This window comes from Coturnix japonica, chromosome 21, assembly GCF_054131305.1.
Source record: "Coturnix japonica strain WE chromosome 21, WE-NBRP24, whole genome shotgun sequence".
Classification (NCBI taxonomy): domain Eukaryota; kingdom Metazoa; phylum Chordata; class Aves; order Galliformes; family Phasianidae; genus Coturnix; species Coturnix japonica.
Window position 1 is genome coordinate 9,811,368 of NC_140683.1, and position 20,773 is coordinate 9,832,140.

The following is a 20,773-nucleotide window of genomic DNA, read 5'->3' on the forward strand; positions in this document are numbered from 1 at the left end:
GCAGGCTGAGCTCAGCCTGTAACTGATCCCACAGTGCTGGGAGGGGTGGAGGTGCTGCAAGAAGCTGAGGAACGGCTCTATTCCATTCACCCCACAGCAAGGGAAGTCCATCCATACAACGAGCTTCTCACCGATCTCAGCCTTACACCAGCCACCTCGCGGGCTGGGTGCGTTAATTAGGGCCGCACTAATTGCTGCGGGGCGGGGCATAAGGAGGGGGGGGGGGACGGCCCCTCTCTGTATAACCGTCTCCCAGCAACAGAGGAAGCGTCACTTCCTGGGGTAGCGGGCGGGCAGGTGCGGTGCTCGGAGCGGAGATGAGCGCGGAGCCGGACGGAGTCTCGCTTCGTTCCTCCTCGTCCTCGTCGGGTTCGCTGGGTTCGGCTGCGGGGCCGGCGCTGCGGCCGCTGTCGGCCAATGTACGGAGGCTTCACCAGGCGCTGACGGCGTTACTGAGCGAGGCGGAACGGGAACGTTTCATCCTCTGTCTCAATGCCTACCACGGCCGTCGGAACGTCTGCGATCTGGTGCGCTCACTCCGCGCTCTCCTCGACGGGCCCCGACGGCGGCAGCTGCTGCCTCTATTGCGCCTGGTATTGCCACGCTCCGACCAGCTGCTCTTCGACCAATACACGGCTGAGGGGCCATATCTGCCGCCCCCCGGCCGCCCCCCGCCCCCTCCGGGTGAGCTGCGCCAGGTGACGCTGCGCCGGAGTAAAGCCCACGAGGGTTTGGGCTTCAGCATCCGCGGTGGAGCCGAACACGGTGTCGGGATCTACGTGTCGTTGGTGGAGCCCGGTTCGTTGGCTGAACGGGAGGGATTGAGAGTCGGGGATCAGATCCTGGGGGTGAACGGGAAGCCGCTGGACAGAGTGACACACGCCGAGGCCGTCAAGGTAACACGGGGTTCGTGCTCGAGGGGAGTGAGCGTCCCGGAGCTTCCCTCTCCCCCTTGGCCCCGTGTGGTCGCTCGGTGATGGCTCGGTGCGGAGCTGCTCGGTGCTCTCGGGGCTGAGCGATGCTGCTGTCTTCAGCCGACGTTTCTGTGTGATGTGGCAGTGCCGCCTTTGCTACTTTCTTCAGTCTGAGAAGCGTTTGGAAGTTGGAAATTTGCAGGAGCTGCACAGAAAGTATGTGCTGAGCCGCTGAACTGTGCTGCATGCGCTCAAAGGAGGAGAAAGGGAGGCACAGGGTGCCCAAAGCAGAGCAACAAGGAGGGGTAGCTCTAATGTGAACGCATTGTGACCTGGTGCTCGGTACCCTGAGGCTGTGTCAGTATGTGAATGACCCTAAGCCATTCCCTAATGGCATAGCCACGATCGTGTGGCTGCTGGTCTCAGGAAACCTATGGAGCTGGGGAATCAGCTATGGAGCTAGGGCTGCAGAGGGTCGGTGTGTGGGGCAGTGAGACCCTTTTGTAGCTGTCTGTGCTTTAGCTCTTCCATAAGATGCTAAAGCATTTCTATCCACAGCCTGCTCCAGCTGGTGTGTTTCTCCAGCTGTGCATTGAAGTTGTGTGGCTGTGAGCTCCCTGCTCTGTCCTTAAATCTGTGCTCCATACAGGGGCACATCTGCCTGGCAGCAGTGCTGGCCATCCTGAGGAACTCTTTCTTTTGCTGTTGTTTTATTGTAATAGCAGAAAGATGAAGGCAACGTTTCTGGAAGGTAGCCTTGCAATTCTGTGCTCTTAAAACAGTAATGAAAGCCCCATTTTGTCTGCAGTGATGGGGAGCCAGGTGTCAGGAGTTCTCATGTCTGAATGATTTCATCTCTAATTCAGCCCACTGCACCGGGTAATTCACATAATAACTCTCAGTTTGTTCTCTAGTACAGTGTATAAGATGCCTTTTAGACTCTATTAGGGTTGTGTGAAGCAAGTGCTTCCTGCACAGAAATAATTCCCATAGGACACAGTTTGATAAGTGATTGCTTTGTGACGAGTGCTATATTTTACCATTGCTATTTTAATAGGAAATCTTAAACTATCTGCCTGGGAGCTGAACTTCTTTCAGCTGTTGTGTCAATCCTGGAGCTGTGCTGGAGTGCCTGCATCAACTCCCATCCAGGTGCTGTGACCATGGGGAGCTGCAGGTTGAACCTGGGACCTCAGCTCATGGTCAGTGTCTGCTCTGCAAGCATTCCTGCTCCATCAGAGCAGTGTAAACTTAGTGGAGAAGCACAGGTTTAGGCTTTCTTGATACAAATCCTGGCTGCAGAGTGCTCTCCTAAGTGTCTCCTGCCTGTTTCTCTGTGCTGTGATGCTGTGGCTCTCTGAGAAGAAGCACATTCTAGTGCTGTATTTCCACCTCAGCTGTCCTGCATCTTGAATCTGTCTGTTTGTCCATTTGCAGCCTTGCTGGGCAGGACATCACAGTGCTATGAGGGATGCTATCAGAGCTCATTGCTTGGGGTGTAAGAGGATGGCAGAGCTCAGGAGCTCCTCTGCACCCGATGCGCTGCAGAGCGATGCAGGGATGCTCTGCTGTGAGCACACACAGAGCCACGGAGCTGTAGGTATTTTAGTGAAAATTAGATTAATTTACGGTTATTTCTTTGAAACGACAGGATTAGCTGAGCACTCCAAAGCAATTCACTTAACGATCGCATTCTTAACCTTCCGAGTTTTATGGCTTGGCTGCTCGGTGCTTTCTCTTTCATCCAACTCCAAATTAAATGACTCCATTACAATTACAGCTCCATCATCCCGGCGTTTGGGACTGCACTTCAGATAGAGATCGCTGTCACTTGAATTATGGCTTAAGAGACAGAGCTTGTGTTGTCTGTTGTATTTCTGGCAGGCAGTTGGCGTTCATCAGCCTCGCTACAGTGTGTGGTTGTTTGTAGCAGAAGTGCTGAAAGTTTGTGTTAATGAGCTCTAATATCGCATCCAGAGCAGCTGAGGCTGTCATGGATGCAGCCTGATTTTGTGGGGTTTTAACCCATCCAAGCATTGGGAACTCAGCCCTGGGTGGTGAATGGGGAGTAAAGGCGGTGCCTCAACCCCTGGTTCTGTAAGAGTATCGGCCTTGTTGCTTTCAACAAGGGAAAAAAGGGGAGGGAAGGAGCTCAGCCTGGGACTTGGAGGCATCTGCATTTCAAATCGTTGCAATGCTCCATACAGGGAAGGGCTCCTCATGGTGTCACAGTGGCACTGATGGTGCCCTGGGGCCGAGGGTTGGGCTGCAGGTGATGAGGGTGCTGCTCTGTTGTGGCATCGTGCTAATTGAGCTTATCTAATTAATGCTTCGTGTGAGATAGCTTGGGGTGTGTGCATGCATATGGGGCATCTCTGGCCCTGTTGCAGTGAGGATTTGGCTGCTGTACTGCTGCATTCCTCAGTGGGAAGTTGGTGGGTTTCCCTTCATTGCACCATCCCTAATGAAATGAAGTATTACAGTGATGAAGAATAATTAGGTGGAGGTCCTTAACCTCCCCACTCATAGTTTGAGGGTGCTGACACCTGGCTCTGGCATTGGCTCCTTCAGTGGAGCCAGTGTTGCTGGGGGCATCCGTAGTTCTCAGAGTGCAATAAATGTGATTTGCTGTGCTCCTTGTAAATAAGTAGTTCTGTCTCAGACAGATAACCCAAAGGACAAAGTCTCTCCCTCCCTTAGAAGAAAACAAAAGCTCTGCTGTACCGCACAGCCGGCGAGTGAACGTATCTGTTACTCAGTTCCTCTGTCCTCAGGGAAGATGATGGATTTCCATGACACTTCCCTCAATGCTATGTCTCCTCGAAGAATTATTGGGCTCTAAATCCCTTCCCCTGAGCTGACAGCGTGTCTGCTGGAGCGATGTGGCTGCAGTGAGTGCTGCTGTCACTGCTGCCTGCAGCACCTCTGCTCCTGCCCAGTGCTTGGGTGCTGTGCTTAGGAGCTTTGTGCTGGCACTGCTCCTCACCTCATTTACCCACATGGATTCTTTCAGGGTTCGTTTTTCACCAGGTAACTGACCGTCTCTAGGCAGTGTGAGTTTGTGGATCCTGCTTGCGTTCTTTGTATCTTCTTAGTGTGCAGGGGAAAGAGCAGAAAGGAGTTAGCTTTTATCTGGATAGAGTTCTTGCTACCATTAAGGCCACCTGGGGCTGTGCAATGGATGCACTGGGCAGTGCCCAGTTCTGCAGGTGAGAGTTGGGCTTAGGGGGCAGCGATGTGTCCCTGGAGCTGAGGTCTCCTCTGCCCTTCCCAGGTGACAGGGTCACAGTTTCCTATGCCCTGGGGCTAACTGCCTGCAGTCACAATTAAGCATTCATTTACATCGATTTGCATAAGTACCTCGTGTTGAAAACCAAACTGCTGTCGCCTTTGCCTTGGCAGAGGGAGAGAGGTTGGGCTGATCTTCCTTCTGGTCCCATCTGTTCTGCCGAGGAGTCCTCCTCACCCCTCCATCCCACCTCTCATCCTACACCCCACCGAGTGTGTTTCTGCTCCATTCCTTCTGCCCATGCACCGCTTCTCTTCCTCTCTGCCTGCAGAGAAGCCACGCACCCAACGCTCCTCCACCATCCCGTGTAAGGTCCCAGCCCTAAACCTGCATCCCCCACCCCTATAGCACGCACAGGGACCTCACCTTCCCCTATGGCACGCGAATGGGAGCCAGCTGAGCTGAGCAAAACCGAGTTTAGAGGCTGGGGCGCATCCAGAGCTCAGCATTCAGACAAACTTCTGCTAATCGCTCCCTCGGTGCCTCTGGAACTCTCTCTGCCTCCCTCCTGTGGTATCTTTGCGTTCCTCTCCCCTTAACACTTTGCTCACTTTTTGGGTGTTTTTTATCTTTTTTCCTTGGGATTGGTGAAGCTCTGTGCATTGCTGTGATGGATAACCACCCCCCAGGCTGACCCTCGCAGATGGAGCGAGTGCTCAGATGCCCGCTATCCGAGCAGCCCCAAGTCTTGTTATTTTTGGAAGTGAGCATCTTGCTTCTGCAGTGAGGGGGAGGATGGCTCCGAGTTAATGCTGCTAGTTTCAAACTGCGATCTACCCACTAAGAGAATGAATTGGAATGGATTGCTCATTTCATTAGCGGCGGAGGTAAGTGAGTGGGCTGAGTCCGTACGAGACGCGTGTTATAGTCAGGCTGCCAGAGGAGTGCTGGTGATTAATTGCCATTCAGTTCTGACATCTGTGTTCCTACTGGGGGATTTCTGAAGGCCTGGAGATGCTTTTTACACAGCTTTCAGCTTTCCAGCTTCCCCCAGAGTGGGAAGAACAGGAGGAGAAGGGGGAAGTCCTCTATAGCATGAGAGCAGCAGTGTTGGTGTTACAGCCTTCACAACGTAGTCTTCTTCATATGAGTTATAGCTGAGGCAAAGCCAAATCACTCTGAGCCTGGAGCAGAGTGCAGAGATGTGCTGCAGGGCCCTGGGGAAGTGAGGTCTGTGCTGGTGCCGCAGAGGGATTAAGGAGGTGGAATTATTTTATTTAATGGTCCACTGCGAATGGGTTTGGTTTAGTGTGCCCAGCAAACAACGTGCTATGCCAAGAGCTTGCAGGTTGGATGGTGCTGCTGAAGGGGCATCACTGCAGTGGCTGGGCTTCAGGATGTGTGTGTGTGTCTGAGGAAGCAGCTCTCCTTGTATGCATCACAACCACAGCCCACCCTTTATGAGCCCTGCAGGGCAGAAGCCCAATGGTTTCCAAAGGAGGGTACAATGATGAAGACCTGTGCCAAGGGCTGGTGCAGCTGGTCAAACCCATGCTCAGGTGGGCTTTGGGGCTGTATGTTTTGCTGGGGCAGCCCCACATCCATCTGAGAGCCACAGTGTTGGGGTAGCTCTGGGGATGCTGCTTAGTGCTGGGGGTGGAAGAGTGAAGAAGAGAGGTTCTCCATGTGTATAAAGATGGAGACTTGCCCTGTTCACTCACCGCCATGAATCCTCATGCTATGGGACAAATACCAGCAATGCCAAACAGCTGTTCTGAGCAGCCATCCTTGTGTTCCTGCAGGGTCCCAGGGCTCTGCCAGCTCCTGTTCTTGTGTCTCTTCTTCCACCCAGGCTGCTCTGTCCTTGTGGTGCTCAGCTGTCACCTGCATGCATAAAATATCTCCCTGCTGCAGGAGAGCCCATCTCCTATGGCCCCATCAGCAGAGCTGCAGAGGGATGTGAGAAGCCCCGTGTAAATCTCTGGCCTCTCATCCCTGCAAAATTTGCTGCATCTCTTTCTTGAATGGCTCCAAAGGCAATGACTGCCACCTCCATGGGCAGCCTGTTCCACTGCCTGATCTCTGCTTTGGGGAACAAGTTTTTCCTGGTATCCAACTAGAACTACCTCTGGTGCAACGTAAGGCCATCACCTCTCATCCAACCCCCATCTTCACCACAAACTCATTTCAGGAGTTGTAGAGAGGTCTCCCCTGAGCTCCCTTTCCCCACTGATAAATCCCAGCTCCCTCAGCTGCTCCCCATCACACTGTGCTCCAGACCCATCACAGTTCCATGCCCATCTCTGGCCATGCTCCATGGCTGAGCTCGCTGTGGAGCAGCACAGTAACCATGGCTGGGGAAGCAATGGGAAGTAGAAGTGCTCTGATGGGGCTGCTGGTTTCCCAGCCCTCATTCCATCTCTCCAGGCACATGGTGACCTTGGGAGCAGGTAGCGGACTGGCAGCCAAGGTGCTGTATGTGATGGGAAGGTGGTGAGCTGGATCCTTCAGCTCTGGCAGGGAGGAGCAGGAGTGATGCCAGGTTGGAAGCTGGGACCTGGCCAGCCCAGCATTTCTGATGACATTACATTTTGTCCATGAGCTGCCAGATTTGGTTCTACACTGTCACGAGCTTTGCTCGGCAGCTTCTCTGCTCAGTGGGGAGAGGAGACCTTGCAGGGGCAGCTCATCAGAAGGACGTATGTATGGAAAAATACAAAGCAGCTCCTTTCTGAGGGCAGATCCTGAGCGTTGATATTCTTGAGCCCTCAGAGGGATCAGCACTCACAGCCGTCCCCAGAGAGCTCCCATAATGTTAATGTTATTTTAATAAAAGCGATGTCAGCTCCTTGCAGTGAAAGCTGGGGAGGAGGAGGAGCAATTCCAAATGGCCTTATCTGCATCTCGAGGCCATCTCGGTGCATGCTGTCCTAAATAGATTTATGTATTTGTTAGTGGATGCGCTCATTAATTGCTGGCTTGTGCTGGGAGGGCAGCTGGTGAGATCGTGGAATCATAGAATGGCTTGGATTGGAAGGGACCTTAAAGATCACCTGGCTCAAACCCCTCTGTTGCAGGCAGGGTTGCCAGCCTCTTGATGGCTGAATTTCTGAGAGTGCTGTCAATGTCTGCTGGATATCAGGAGATTTGATAAAGATGGAGCTTGGGACCAGGCTGGGGAGTTCAAAAGTGCTGCTTTCCCAAGCACTGAGCCCATTCAGAGGCTGCAGAGAAGGCTCACTCTGGGATTCAGCCCATGCTGGGGTTCCCTCCAGGCATGTCAGTGCTCTAAACGTGGCTTCATCTGCTGATGGGGAGAGCTTATTTCCTCAGTCATCAACAGCAGCATGGCCTGGGTATTATGGTAGTTCAAGAGAATATAAAAATCTGAGCTGATTCACTGGCTTTTTCTGTCTCTCATTACATTCTGTAGGCGTGCAGAGTGCTTGACATCTTTCAGCCTCCAGGAAGGACAAAGCCTGTCCTGTCACTCCAGGTCCCCAAGGCGGATTGTCCTTCCCCATCCATTGACATTCACTCCTTCTCTGTTGCATCTCTTCCAGGTCCTGAAAGGCTGCAAGAAGCTGAACCTGTCTGTCCATTCAGTGGGACGCATCCCGGGGGGTTACGTCACCAACCACATCTACACATGGGTGGACCCACAGGGCCGCAGTGTGTCCCCCCCCACGGGGCTGCCGCACCATCAGAACAGCTCACTGCGCAAGGATGGAGAGAAGAGGAGCCACCTCCAGCTCCTGCAGGAGGGAGATGAGAAAAAGGTGAGCAAGGGGAGCAGCACGGGCTTGGTCTTGGTTACCTGCTGCCATGCAGGTGCCGGCTGTCATCACTGACTTTGTGGTTTTTGCTTCCTTGTGTACTGCAAAGGCTTGGGATGGAGGGGTAGATGCTCTTGGAGGTGGTGGATAGGGAACCTGTTGGTCCTGTGCAAGGAGTTTCTGTTGCCTCTCTGCTGCTTATTGGATGTTCAAGTACTATCATATGAGTGAGCAGCTCGAAGGCATGGAGTTACCCGAGCCTCAGCATTTCCATCTTGCCACCTTGTCCCCAGCACTTCGACTGTGTGCCCTCAGCTCAGCTTGGAAAGGCTGTAAGGGATCTGTAAGCTGGAGGCTCCCACCTCAGCCAGAGAGGGGAAAATCTAATACAGGATGAGGCAGCTTGCTGTTGAAATATTCATGTTGGCCACGAGGGAGAAGGGCCTATTATTTTTTACTTTAAAGAGGAGAGAAAAGCAACTGCAACTGGCTTACTAGTGTCCCCCACCCCCTCCCATTCAGTGTCACCTTGATGCAGCCCCAGCAGAGCAGAGAGGCTCTTTGATGCTGCAGGCAGGAGGTGTTGCTCTGCACGTCATTCCTTTGCTTCTTGCTGGGTATCAACACACACTCCTGCAGCTGTGTGAGCCCCTTTCTAACACTGGATGTGCAGGGAGATGTGGTGCAGGGCTTGGATGCTATCACACAAACTCACTCCTGAGGTGTAAGGGGCACCATCTCTGGGTTGCCCTATTTGACATGTTCAGGCCTAATACTGGCTGGAGGGGCTGTCCCTGCTCCAGGTTGTGCTGCTCTGGTGCCATTGCTGTGATGCCCATTTATGTGGCAGAGCACAGGGGAGATCTGCCAGCCTGGAATATCCATGCTTTGTGGTGCTCCCAGCTCATGGCATGGTGCCTTCAGCAGCTCTTTGCCAAGCTGTGAGTGGCTCCCTGCCTGGCTTTCCCCAAATCTCTGCTCATTCTTCCACTCCCTGGCATGACCCTTAAATAACCAAAGCACTTCTGTATCCAAAGAGCCCTGCTTTGCCAGCTGGCAGTGAAAGGAAACCCCACCATGATCATGATCCGTGATGGAGAGGGGTTATTTGGTGTGACTGCCTGTGTCATGGGGCAGAGCACGTGCTTCAAGCACCAATGAGCAGAATCATTTTATCCTGACTTTACCGTGCACCCCTGAGAGGTGAATCCATCCCATAACAGGATAACGGTCTGCCTTTAGCTGTATTATTATTATTATTATTGTCCACAAATATCATGCAAATAAATGCAGCGTATCCCTGCTTAATTCAGTGCAGTCAGTTGGAATTGACAGGTACCCCTGGGGGCTGTTTGATTCCTGGATGGTTGCACTTCCTAAGGGAGAGGCTGGGGATCTCTGTGCTTTTCTGACTCCCCCCCCTCTACCCTCCCTATTTCTAATTGATCTGGATGTCCTGGAACACATAGACCAAAGCTTTCAAGCTGGCGCTGTTTTGGGGACGTGCAGTGGATCGGATTTTAGCCCTGCAGCAGGAGGATGGAAAGCAGAAAGTTTGTTAATGCTTTGCCACAGTTCAGTGGATCTGCTGTGGTTAAGGTGATGCTTCCAGTTTTGGCAAGGGGAAATTCAAGGTTGGTGGAGGCATCTCACATACATCAGGCAAATAGAGATGTCCCTGTCCCTGCCTCCGGCCCCACAGTTTCCTATTGATGTTTGTGATCTGTCCAGACTCAAATCCTCTGGATTTTGACAGTAGCAAAGACCACTTTAGGCTGTGAATTGTCATCGTTGTGCTTCTGGGATTGACAGCTTATTTCATTAGAAGCACTTTGGAAACCATCAGCCGGCAAAAAAAAACCCACAGGTGCTGCTGAGATGGGAGGAAAAAGAAACGCTCTGCAAATGTTGGGCTGCTAATTCTCTAAGAAATGCCATTTCATCGACTAAATCCTTGCTCTAATGTGCTGATTGCCAGGGGAACTGCTTATTCCTTTATGGTTTTGGTGCAGGAGAAGAAAGGGAAAAAAACATACGCATAGAAGAGAATGTCTCTTTGCCTCCAGGCAGTTTTGTACTCAAAAGTAGCTATATTAGAAAAGAGAAAAAATAAATAAATCCAAAAAGGAGAAATACATCTGTGATATCATTGCACGGCTTGGATGCTATCGAGAGCCTAATGGTGACTACTTGAGCATGAAGGATAATAGAAGCAGGCGAGATGAGGATGGATTTCCTTCTATTAGATGGCAATGATGTTTTCTGTGTAAAGCAGTGCTGCTCCCTCTTGCACCTCTTGCAGTTTGCCTGCTCTGACCTTGCTGGGTCACTTCCTCATTCACCTGCAGTTTTCCTGCTGTTCCCTGCAGCTGGTGGGTTCTGTGCTGGCCCTGCTGGGTGGGAGGTCTTTCAAACCTGGGTTTCTTTCAGCTCTATGTGCTGCTTTCCACTTGCTGCTCCTTGAGTCTGGGTTTCATGATGGTGGTGACACACTGGAACAGGTTGCCCAAGGAGGCTGTGGATGCCCCATCCCTGCAGGCATTCAAGGCCAGGATGGATGTGGCTCTGGGCAGCCTGGGCTGCTGGTTGGTGACCCTGTACATAGCAGGGGATTGAAACCAGATGGTCATTGTGGTCCTTTTGAACCCAGGTCATTCTATGATTCTGTGATAAAGCAGCTCCTGCAGCACCTACAGAGACACAGTGTCCAGAGCACAGGGAAGCCGAGCTGGTCTGCTCCCATCCTGGCTGGATGTGGGTAATTACTGGGTAGATGGACAAGCCTGGGGAGCCATGGCAGAATTACACCTGCTGTCATCCATGGATCGTGACAGCACAGGGACATGGCTTTGCTCAGAAGCACAGACCTGAGATGCTGCTGTGCAGAATTTGGGTGCCATGTAAGTGTCTGTTCCTCCTCCTCTGCAGGTGAACCTGGTCCTGAATGAGGGGAAGTCCCTGGGGCTCATGATCCGAGGAGGGGCAGAGTATTCCTTGGGCATCTACATCACCGGTGTGGACAAAGGCTCCGAAGCAGAGAGCACTGGCTTGAAGGTAAGAGTGATGCTGAGCAGGGTGGGAGGGATGGAGAGCTTCAGCTGCAGCACAGTGCAGTGCTGGCACACAGCTGCGAGGCTGCTCTTCTATATATGGTCCTGGCAGGCCAGCATCCTGTAAGTGTCAAGGAGAAGGAAAGATGCTCTGGGGCGAAGGGAAGAGCAAAACAAAGCTATCCAGGAAGCCAAGCATGGTTTTGCATAAAACATTTGTTATAATATTTGCGTTATTTGCAGGGGTTGGCAGGATGTTTGCTCCCAGCTCTGTCCTTCTGATGGACGTGGCAGATGAGCTCGTCCTGCTGCTGTCCGTGGCTCTGCTCATCTGCTCATCCCAGTTTCTTCTGCGTTTGTTGTATTGCAGATTGCAGGTAGCTTTCTTTGTACAAACAACTCAATACTGAGTTTGCAGCACAGAAGCTGGGTTAGGAGGAGGTTGCCGCAATCCATATATACCCACAGACAAAAAGGAGGAGAGAAAGCAAACAGTGACTATAAATAAGAAGTGAACGATGTTACATCATCGGCGCCGTTCACAAAGCTGCCTCTTGTGTTTTGAGGCCGGCAGGCAGATGCAGATGGCACAAAATAGTGCATGACATACAGAGGGAATGAGCCATAGGGCAATGCAAGGCTGTATATTCCAGGTCTGACCCATGCACCAAAGGCAGCACTGTGTGTTTTCTCACCCAGCAGTGAGTTGTGGCCTCGTGCTGGGCACTGCACTGACAGAGCATGGAAAGCAGAGACTTGTTGTCTCCTTGCTTGCCAGCTCCTCCTGGCTTTGGAGGGGAGAAGCTGAAGGGTGAGCGGTGCGTTAAATCCATCTAACCGCCCTGAACCCATGAAAGTTTAATCCCCGATATAGGAAACTATTAAAGATTCATAATTGCAATCAAACTAACTAATTGAATTGGGGTTTTGGTGGTCCCTTCCATTGCTTTGCCCAACGCATTAAGGAGCTGTGGGAGACTTTTTTCCAGCCTCGCCACATGCTCATTGGGCAAACAAGAGCCCTTGACTTCTCATTATTGCCAGCATTGCTTTATAGAGCTCTTATCTCTTCTCTAAATTTAACAGGCCTAATCTTTCCCATCTGTCCTCTCACCTTCATCACCACAAGGCATCGTTTCACTCCTCTGGAACTTTGGTTTCTTTCCTTTCTGCTGGGCAGGCAGGGCTGTACCCAGGGAATGCACTGACAGCAAGGTCATGCCTTTGGGTATCACCATTACGCTCATTTTAGAGCTGTTCTTGAGTCATTTCTTGCCACAGTTCCCTATCACGTGTCTTTTGCTGCAGTCCTTCTCAATCACAGTTGCGTGCTGAGCCACAGATCTCCTTTAGCTTTGTCTGTTTGGGTTGTTTAAGAAGCTTTCTCATGTCTTGGCCAGTTGCATGATCCTGCCTGGCTCTTCAGAGCACCTTTACCAGCTCCTTCCTTCCTGTGAGTCCTGCCCTACTGGAGCAAATGGATGAGGCTGGAGAATTAATCCCAGCCCTCTGAGGCTTCCTCAGATCCAGCAGCAGAACGAGACAGACTGAGCTGCAGAGTTTATATTGACTCTCTGTGTTATTCCTTCAGCCTCACAGAAGCTCTTCCCCCCCCACCTCCTCCTTCTTTTCTCCTTTTCTCCTCCAAGATGGGGTGAGTTATTTAAAGAACTGCCTTGTTCTGCTTGCATTGCGGCATAAAGAAAATAAGATTGCATTTTGACAGAGCTGAGCAGAAGCCTGTGGTTAAGCAAAGATATGAAAGAGCAGTTTCAAAGAGGTGGCTTATCAGAAACAGGGTGAATTTTGATAGGGGAGTGAGAAGTGTGTGGAATGCCCTAGAAGCAGAGAGACACTTGAGACAAAGGGAAATATGCCAGATGCGTGCTGTGCTTTGAACACAGCCTGACTATCAGGGAGCCCCAGAGTACAACAAAGACCCTGGTTGCAAAGAGGAAAGTTCATGGGAGCAGATGGGAAGGAAATGGGAGGAGAGGAGGGGTGAATCCCCAGCTGTCCGACATCCCACAGCGTGCAAAGAGCTGGAGGCTCTAGTGAGGATCTCAAGTGAACCCTCTGTGCTCTACATGGATGTGAGGTTTGGAGCAGGAAGGAGTGAGGCTGTGTGTTCACTGGGGGTTGTTCCTAACCAAGTGGGTCTTCAAATCCTTCAAATGGAGAGGACTTGGCAGGTGAGTTTGAATTGGGATCCTAAATAGCTCCTCTGGGCTTCACGGGCAGGTCCATTACTGGCTGTTGGCTTGGTCTCCAGCCAGCAGCACTTGGATCTTCTCCCTCATCTCTATTTCTCCAGTTGCTTTGGTCCTAATTTGGTGGGGCAGTGGGAAGGAAATGAACACTGTGCCTGCCAGGCTCACCCTGTCCTTGCTCTGCAGGTAGGAGACCAGATCCTGGAGGTGAATGGCAGGAGCTTCCTCAGCATCCCCCACGATGAGGCAGTGAAGCTGCTCAAGTCCTCCCGCCACCTCATTATGACAGTGAAGGACATTGGGAGGCTGCCCCATGCCCGCACCACTGTGGATGAGACCAGATGGATAGCAAGCTCCCAGATCGGAGAGACCCTCGTCGGCTCCACGGGGTGAGTGCTTGGTACAGCCCCATAGGGGTACAGAGCTGGTTCAGAGCTGCCATAGGGGCAGCAGTGCTTAGGTGTGTGGTCCCCATGTCTGGTGCTCATAGGCAGCACCTATGCGGTGGATCAAGGCTGGATGTCATGAGAGTTTTCCCTGTTAGCTTACGGGCATCCAGGGTGTAGAACAGGTGATGACTGATGGGCACACGGTGCTTAGTGCTGACTGATCTTCTCCCCTCTCACAGGGTGGTGGGTGATCACGCTGCGGATGCAACAGCCAGGGTAAGAGCTGCTACAGCCCCTCCTAAGAAATCAGCCATCATCATCTTTCCCATGGGAGGGAAGCAGCCAGCCAGACCCTGCCCAGCACTGTGCCTGCAGCCTGCCCTGCCCAAGCAATCCTTTACAAAGCGTGTTCCTCTTAAATGGAAATGAAGCCTTGAGGTTTCACAGGTGGCTCACACTGATAATGGATTTGTGCTATTTGCTTGACAAAGCACATTCCCAGCCTCAGCTCTAGTGTCCTGGGGTAGCCCTGGTCTTATCTGGCCTCATACCCCTGCACTGTGACAGTGCTGTCAGGGATGGGAGCATCAAGGACCTCCTCTGTTACATAGAAATCCCTCTCAGAGGAAAAAGCCTTTTGTCTGCAACCAGATGTCTCTGGAACCCCTTTGGTGTTGGTGATTCTTTCTTCTTTTGGAGCTTGTGGCAGGGACAGAAGTGTATATGTTACACAAGATAGGAAACTCACCCCTCTCTTATGGCACAGGTTCCCCCAGCTCTGCAGGGAGAAATACATCCTGCTGTTCAATCAGTGGCAGCTCCAGGGGCAGTGTCTGTGTCTGCTGAGCAGAGCTGGGAAGCTGTTTATTCAACTGATGTGTAATCTCCTGCCTGAGTTACTCAGACACGGAGCAGGGTGGCTGTGCTGGTGACCCCTTGGGGGTAACCAAAGCATTGCTCTTTCCAGTATCACCCCAGGTGATGTGAGAGCAGCAGACAGCAGGGGGGTGGGCTCAGTGTCCCAGACCAAAGCTAATCTCCTGTCTTCTTGTACAGCCCGTGTTCTACCGAGGCCTGGCTGGCTCACAGGTGACACTGAGCAGCATGGTGAACCAGACCCGTGTCATGCTGGAGGAGCAGGCAAGGCACCTGTTGAATGAGCAGGAGCGAGCCACCATGGGCTACTACCTGGATGAGTATAAGGAAGGCCACATCTCCGTGGATGCTCTGGTCATGGCACTGTTTGAGCTGCTCAACACGCACGCAAAGGTGAGCCCTGAATAATGGTGATGAGATGGGTCATCCCATACTGGGAGTGTGGTCATGTTCTGACTTCTATCTGCTTGTCTGCCTACCTGCCCCAGTTCTCACTGCTCTCAGAGGTGAGGGGTGTGATCTCCCCACAAGACCTCGATCGTTTTGACAACCTGGTGTTGAAGAGAGAGATTGAGTCCATGAAAGCCCGGCAGCCTGCAGGACCCAGCGTCGGCACCGACTCCTACTCCATGATGTCCTACAGTGACACCATCTCTTCCTCCAGCAGCCACTTCACCTCCACCACTGTCAGCTCAGCCCGGGTGAGCCTCTTCCAGCTGTTCCTTCACCTTTCAGCCCCTGCTCTTGGCAGCCCTATAGCAAGCTCACATCCCTCAAGTGCTATAAAGGCATTTCCCCAGCATGGAATGGGGGGGTTCCTCCAAAGCTTTCCTTATCCCCTTATAAGTGTGTGAGGGGCTCACCTCTCCTGGCTGCAATCTGTATCACAGCACCCTGCTTTTAGAGACAAGGGAAAAGCAGACAGTGTCTTATAGTGGCAGGACAGTGATGATTTTGTGCTGGCTTTGAGAGTCCTTTGCCCCATCCAAACCCCTGCCCAGTCCCCAGCACTGAGCAGCAGCACTCCCACATCTCACTGCCAGACCCTTGTTTCACACACCATCTAATTAACTTATCATAATCACCCCGGAGCGTGCCGACTCACAGATCCCAAAATTAATTTCCTCGCCGTAAAATGCCTTTCATCATAAATGCATTAGCAGCCTTGGAAATTAAAACCTTCTTGAAAAAAGAACGGATGATGAGGGGCTTTCTGCTTCTTTGGCAGCAAGCAGAGCAGCCAGTGTGCGGGGTGGGTGGAACTGTGCTAAAGGGGCCTTTGAAACACAGCCAGTGGGCAGAGGTCTGGTGAGGGGCTCTGGGTGGATGGATGCTTATTGCAGCTGACAGGAGGGAAGAGAAGAAGCACAGAGCTTGTAAACTTTGCTCTTCTGCTGCTCTCCCTGGCAGCCTTCGTGTTCAGCCATGGATGCAGCTGGATGTGGGTTCCGCAGGGTGGGCATTGGGGAGGAGGGATGAGTTGCGCTGGGATTTGCTTGTGTGGCTTTGTTTGTTCTGCATCCTCCCTGATGTTCTGTTCTCGCTGTTGTGCTTGTTTTCATCTGCTTTTCCCCTCGCACGTCCCCAGGAGCGGCTCTTGTGGCTAATAGACCTGATGGAGGTAGGGGCGGCCGGCGGGGTGGAGCTCTGAGTGCTGCGGTTGCCATAGCAGATGGGATGCGAGTGCGTGTGATGTGTGTGGGGTGGGAAGGGGGGGACGGACCCCTCCAGGGGCCAGCACACAGCTCAGCCACGTCAGCAGCTGCCTCCTGTCTCCCAGCTCTGCTTCTCCCTCCATTGGCTTTGCTGGGCTGTAGGTGCTGCAGTGCTGGCAAGGCTCAGCTGTGAACCAGACCCAAGTGATGCCAGCATTGCTGCTTGGCAGCTCGAGGCTGTGCTTTTGTAAAGCCCAGCAGCATTGACGTCTGAGAGTTTTCTTTATAGACCTTGTGAGGAGAAGGTCTGTACGAGCATCTGTGCAGGAGGGACCTTTTAGGACAATGGTTAAGTTGGTTTCATGGGCAAAGTCAGTGACACCAGAGCAGGTTCCATTATGGGTTGGTGGGCAAACATGCCAAAACCAGCCAGGATGAGGCTGATCAGCACTAAAGTGATTTTATCACAGGGTTCTTGAAGGCTGCTCGGAGATGAGGCAGAGCGTTGTTTGATTGTGCCACCCACTGGTTGGTTGTCTGAGTATCATCACCACCTGTTGTAAATGGAGGATTTTGATCTCAATATGAGGCCTACAAAGCAGAGGTTCATTGTAGATTACAGCAATGTGATGCAGCTTGTCCGATCAGGGCAGTGTGAATTTCTCACCTGTCTACAACCAAAGCAGTCCTTAAGGGACTTTGTCCCCACCTCCTTCCTCAGCCCTCACTGTTAGGATTAAGGAATTGAGATGTCTCCTAACAAATACACCACCATCCAAGTTCTTTATCCTCCCAGGGCCTGACTCCATAGATGCTGGTTTGCTCCCAGCTCCATGAAGCTGCAGATCTGGGTGCACTGCAGTAATTCAGCTCCATTTGCCTCTGCTTTGCTCTGACCCCTCCAGGACAGGCACCATCATCCCATATGGACGGCTGCTGTGTGCTTTGTGTTGTAGTGTCATCCCCATAGCACACAAAGGTTGAGATGTCTGTGCACAGCACCTGGGGCTTTTGTACACGTGGGCTTCCAGGCTCGTCCATCTCCATCCTCAAACCCTGCAGAGATATGGGAGAGGGGGAAAGCTGGGCTGCTGCTCAGGCTGCTGCAGTTATTTGAAAGCAAAACCCTGTGGGAGTCGGACTGGAAAATAAGGGACTCATTTGGAGTGGTGAGGTTAATTAAAGGCTGATCTGTACTCCCCAGGGGGTGATGGTTTCTCCACCACATAATCTGCAAATGGAAACTGTTGGAGGCAGGTGAAGGCAGAGCTGGAGAGGGAAGAGTTTTAAGGACAGAGATGGGGTACCCCCAAAGCTGGTTGGCCCTGCACTGCCTTCGTGCCAGGAACTCAAACCAGCGTGATCCTGTGATGCACCAGGTCTGGCTGAAGCCTGATGGTTCTCCACCTTCATCAGAGGAAGGAGCAGACTTGCAGGCTGACCTCCTTGTTGCTTTTGGAACAAGCCATTGCTCTGAGCTCTCAGTCTCCGGGGTTCCTTCTGAAGCCACGGAGATAAAAGCACTTTGCATCAGTGTTTTTGCTGCTTCTCTAATGCTTTTAATTGTCTCCCGCATCTATTTTGGGGCACTGACATCTTACAGGCGCAGCAGTAGCCTCCAGCAGATGGGCAAAACGCAGATGCACCAGCTTTCCAACTAATCACTTGTTTATCCTGCAATAAATAACGTGCAATTGAACACAAACTGTACCCTGCCCGTTCCAGCACAGATGAGCAAACAGCCCCATGTGATGGGAAGGCAGTCAGCCCTCCTTGAACTGCAGCTCAGGACCAGGACGTGATGCCCTCAGAGCTCATTCCTCTCCTCTCTCTAAACTAAAACACAGGGAGCTGAGGTTTGGGTTCAGAGGAACCCACTGCCCTACTGCTGTTCCCTTCAGGCCAGGCTCACAGCACACTATGGGTACTTTATTAGCTTGGGAAAGCCTGTTTCCCAGCTGAGTTCTTTGCTTGTATGGTGTGTGATTCTCCAGGCAATAAATACCTTTGGGTGAGGGATGCTTGCAGGGGGTTTAGGCAACACCCTCCATCACTCTGCATGCTCCCTATTGTGTTGGCATTTCAGTGATCTCTTGTTGCTGCCGTGACCAGGTTTTCTCTGCATTTACCTTGCCAGAACACATCAGAATTGGAGGGAGGTGAAGACTGTCAGCAGAGCAGCATCAACACCCTGCCAGACATCTCTCTGGTAAGACAGCACACCTTTGGTTATTGATGACACTCAGTGTTGCCCCAGGTTCTGCAGCAATTTGCTCTGTCACCGACCCCTGGTGCCACTGCAGTTGCTGAAGTAAAGCAACCAAACTGCTTTGGAAGAAGGATTCAGGACGTCAAAGTAGCATCTGTGCTTACAGCAAGCAGGCCAAAGTTGGCCGGTTTGTCCCCTAATTGTTCTCATTTGTGAGTCATATTGTCAATATTGTCAGAAAGATATTTCTGTGCAAATCAGCTGCTTTAGCGGTGCCCTGGGTGTGTGACTGGCTCTATTCTTGCTTTGGCAGGATGATCTCTCGTCCTTCCCAGAAGAACCACCCAATTTCAAGCCGCCTCCTCCTCCCACAGCCCCCCAAATGCTGGACCCCTCCACTGCCCAGCACAGGAACCCAGGGAAGGACAAACCCAAACGCCCTTCTTCCGAGTCCTCCCAGTCAGGACTCTTCTTTGTAGCCCCCCGAAACCCCACACCCCCTCCAAGCCACTCTGAGAAGGACACCATCAGTGTGGCCTCCACCACCACCACCTCCACCGATGAGTCCTCCCCGAGCGCCATCTATGCCACCATTTCCCCAGCCCCACGTGGCTCCCGACGGCAAATGGACCCCCAGCTCTCCCTGCTCAGCCATCCCCCCATCGGCCCCTTCCCCAGGGTGCAGTCCCCCACCAAGCTGACCAGCCCACCTGCAGATGGCCCTATAGCTGCTGGCTGCCATAGCCCTGCATCCCCATCCCCACCTCCACCCCCAGCCCACCCCGCTCCCCCACCACCCAGCCCACAGGCCAACCAGCATTTCATCATGGTGGAGGTGCACCAACCCAACAGCGAGCCCGATGTCAATGAAGTGAGGCCTTTGCCACAGGCTCGAGGTGAGTGTTCTGCTTGGGGTAAAGGGAAAGTTGGAGGGTCCCCATTGCTTTGTGTATTGGGGTGCTGGCTGTGAGTCCAGTTTGGCTTCAGCATGGGGGTTTATCACACCATTCATGCAGCCAGCTGCATCCTGCTCTGCATAAGAGCTGCTCTGCTCTGCCCCCAGCAGAGTGAGATGCGGGGCTGTGGGTCCAAAGGAGGGACCTGAGGATGCTCAGAGTGGCACTGCCGCCCTCCCGTGGCATCGCTCCCCCACTGCAATTAGTTCATTAATCCCAGTAACGAGGAGAACGAGCTTGAGATGTCCTGGCACCATCAGTCCCATGGTCCCCTTTTAACAGCCCGCATCTCTCCACAGCCTCCACACTCTCCCAGCTGTCAGACAGCGGGCAGACCCTCAGCGAGGACAGCGGGGTGGACATCGGCGAGGTGGAGGCCAGCAGCAAGGACAAGAGCAGGCAGCCGGTCCTTGGGAAAAGCCGAAGCCTCAAGGAGGGCACAAGGAATGAGGGGACAGCAGAAGGGGCCTCCAAGCCGGTGAGGATGGGTGTGGGGGACATTGGGGTCAGGGACTGGGGTAGAGGACATCATTGATAGGACAAAGGGTTTTAAACTTAGAGAAGACACAGTGTCTTCCCCTCTACCCTTGTGTGCTGTGGGATCGCAGTGGGTCCCCAGCCCCTCGGTATCATCGCTCTGTGCCCACAGCCAGGGCTCCTGGAGCCCACCTCGTGTCTGATCCGAGTGTCCAAAAGCGCCCCGACTTTGGGAATCGCCATCGAGGGCGGAGCGAACACACGGCAGCCGCTGCCTCGTATCGTCACCATACAGGTAGGGGGAGCTGAACCTGTTAGCTTGGGAAAGCAAACCCTATAGCCCTGCTGTCGGCTATATATGGCTCCAGCGCTGCCCAGGGGCTCTGCTCTTTGCTTGGGGGCGAACCTTAAGTTCCATTAGCAGAAGGGCAGAGCTGAGCCCGTCTCTCTTTGCAGCGCGGTGGCTCAGCTCACAACTGCGGGCAATTGAAGGTGGGTCACGTCATCCTGGAGGTGAACGGGACGGGGCTGCGGGGCAAGGAGCATCGCGAGGCAGCCCGTATCATCGCCGAGGCTTTTAAGCTGAAAGAGAAGGACTACATCGATTTCCTGGTCACAGAATTCAACGTCGCCCTTTAGGAGCCATTTGGGACCGGGGGGCACCCGGATGGGAATGGGGTTGGGGGGGGCTACGGTGTGTCCCCTTCTCCCCCTATTGCAGCACCGCAACGCACACGCAGAATCCCACACCGTGCCCAGCTGTTGGGGGCTGAGAACGGACAGACTCAAACCCATTTGGGGCAGGGGTACCCGATGACCAGGGGGGGGGTTTGTGGGGTGTGGGGTCCCCGCGGTCATTGTGGTGCCAGATGGGGGAGGAGGAGGTGGAAGGGTGAGCAGCCGGACGCCTTGTGACTCGCTGCCGCTGTCATTGTATTTATACACAGAGCTTGGCTTTAGTTTTTCAATAAACGGGCGGTTATAGGGCGCTATTAGGGTTGTCTATAGGGCCGCCAGGGGGTGCTGGCCGCC

General features: G+C 52.9%; 1 protein-coding gene across 3 annotated transcripts; it reads left to right on the forward strand.

Moving 5' to 3' along the window:
• The first annotated feature begins 266 nt into the window (after positions 1-266).
• WHRN (whirlin) lies at positions 267-20,730 on the forward strand. 3 transcript variants are annotated; one of them, XM_015878737.3, is made up of 13 exons: positions 267-896; positions 7,707-7,922; positions 10,848-10,973; positions 13,366-13,568; positions 13,808-13,844; positions 14,625-14,837; positions 14,933-15,145; positions 16,033-16,065; positions 18,237-18,308; positions 18,622-19,204; positions 19,564-19,742; positions 19,914-20,036; positions 20,198-20,730. In XM_015878737.3, exons 1-13 carry the CDS (start codon positions 318-320, stop codon positions 20,378-20,380), a joined length of 2,760 nt encoding a protein of 919 aa, XP_015734223.2. In that variant the 5' UTR covers positions 267-317; the 3' UTR covers positions 20,381-20,730. The 3 variants fall into 3 exon arrangements, with proteins under 3 accessions (XP_015734223.2, XP_015734225.2, XP_085377087.1); XM_085520961.1 differs by lacking the exon at positions 267-896 and adding an exon at positions 4,899-5,030; XM_015878739.3 differs by lacking the exon at positions 16,033-16,065.
• The last annotated feature ends 43 nt before the right edge of the window (positions 20,731-20,773 follow it).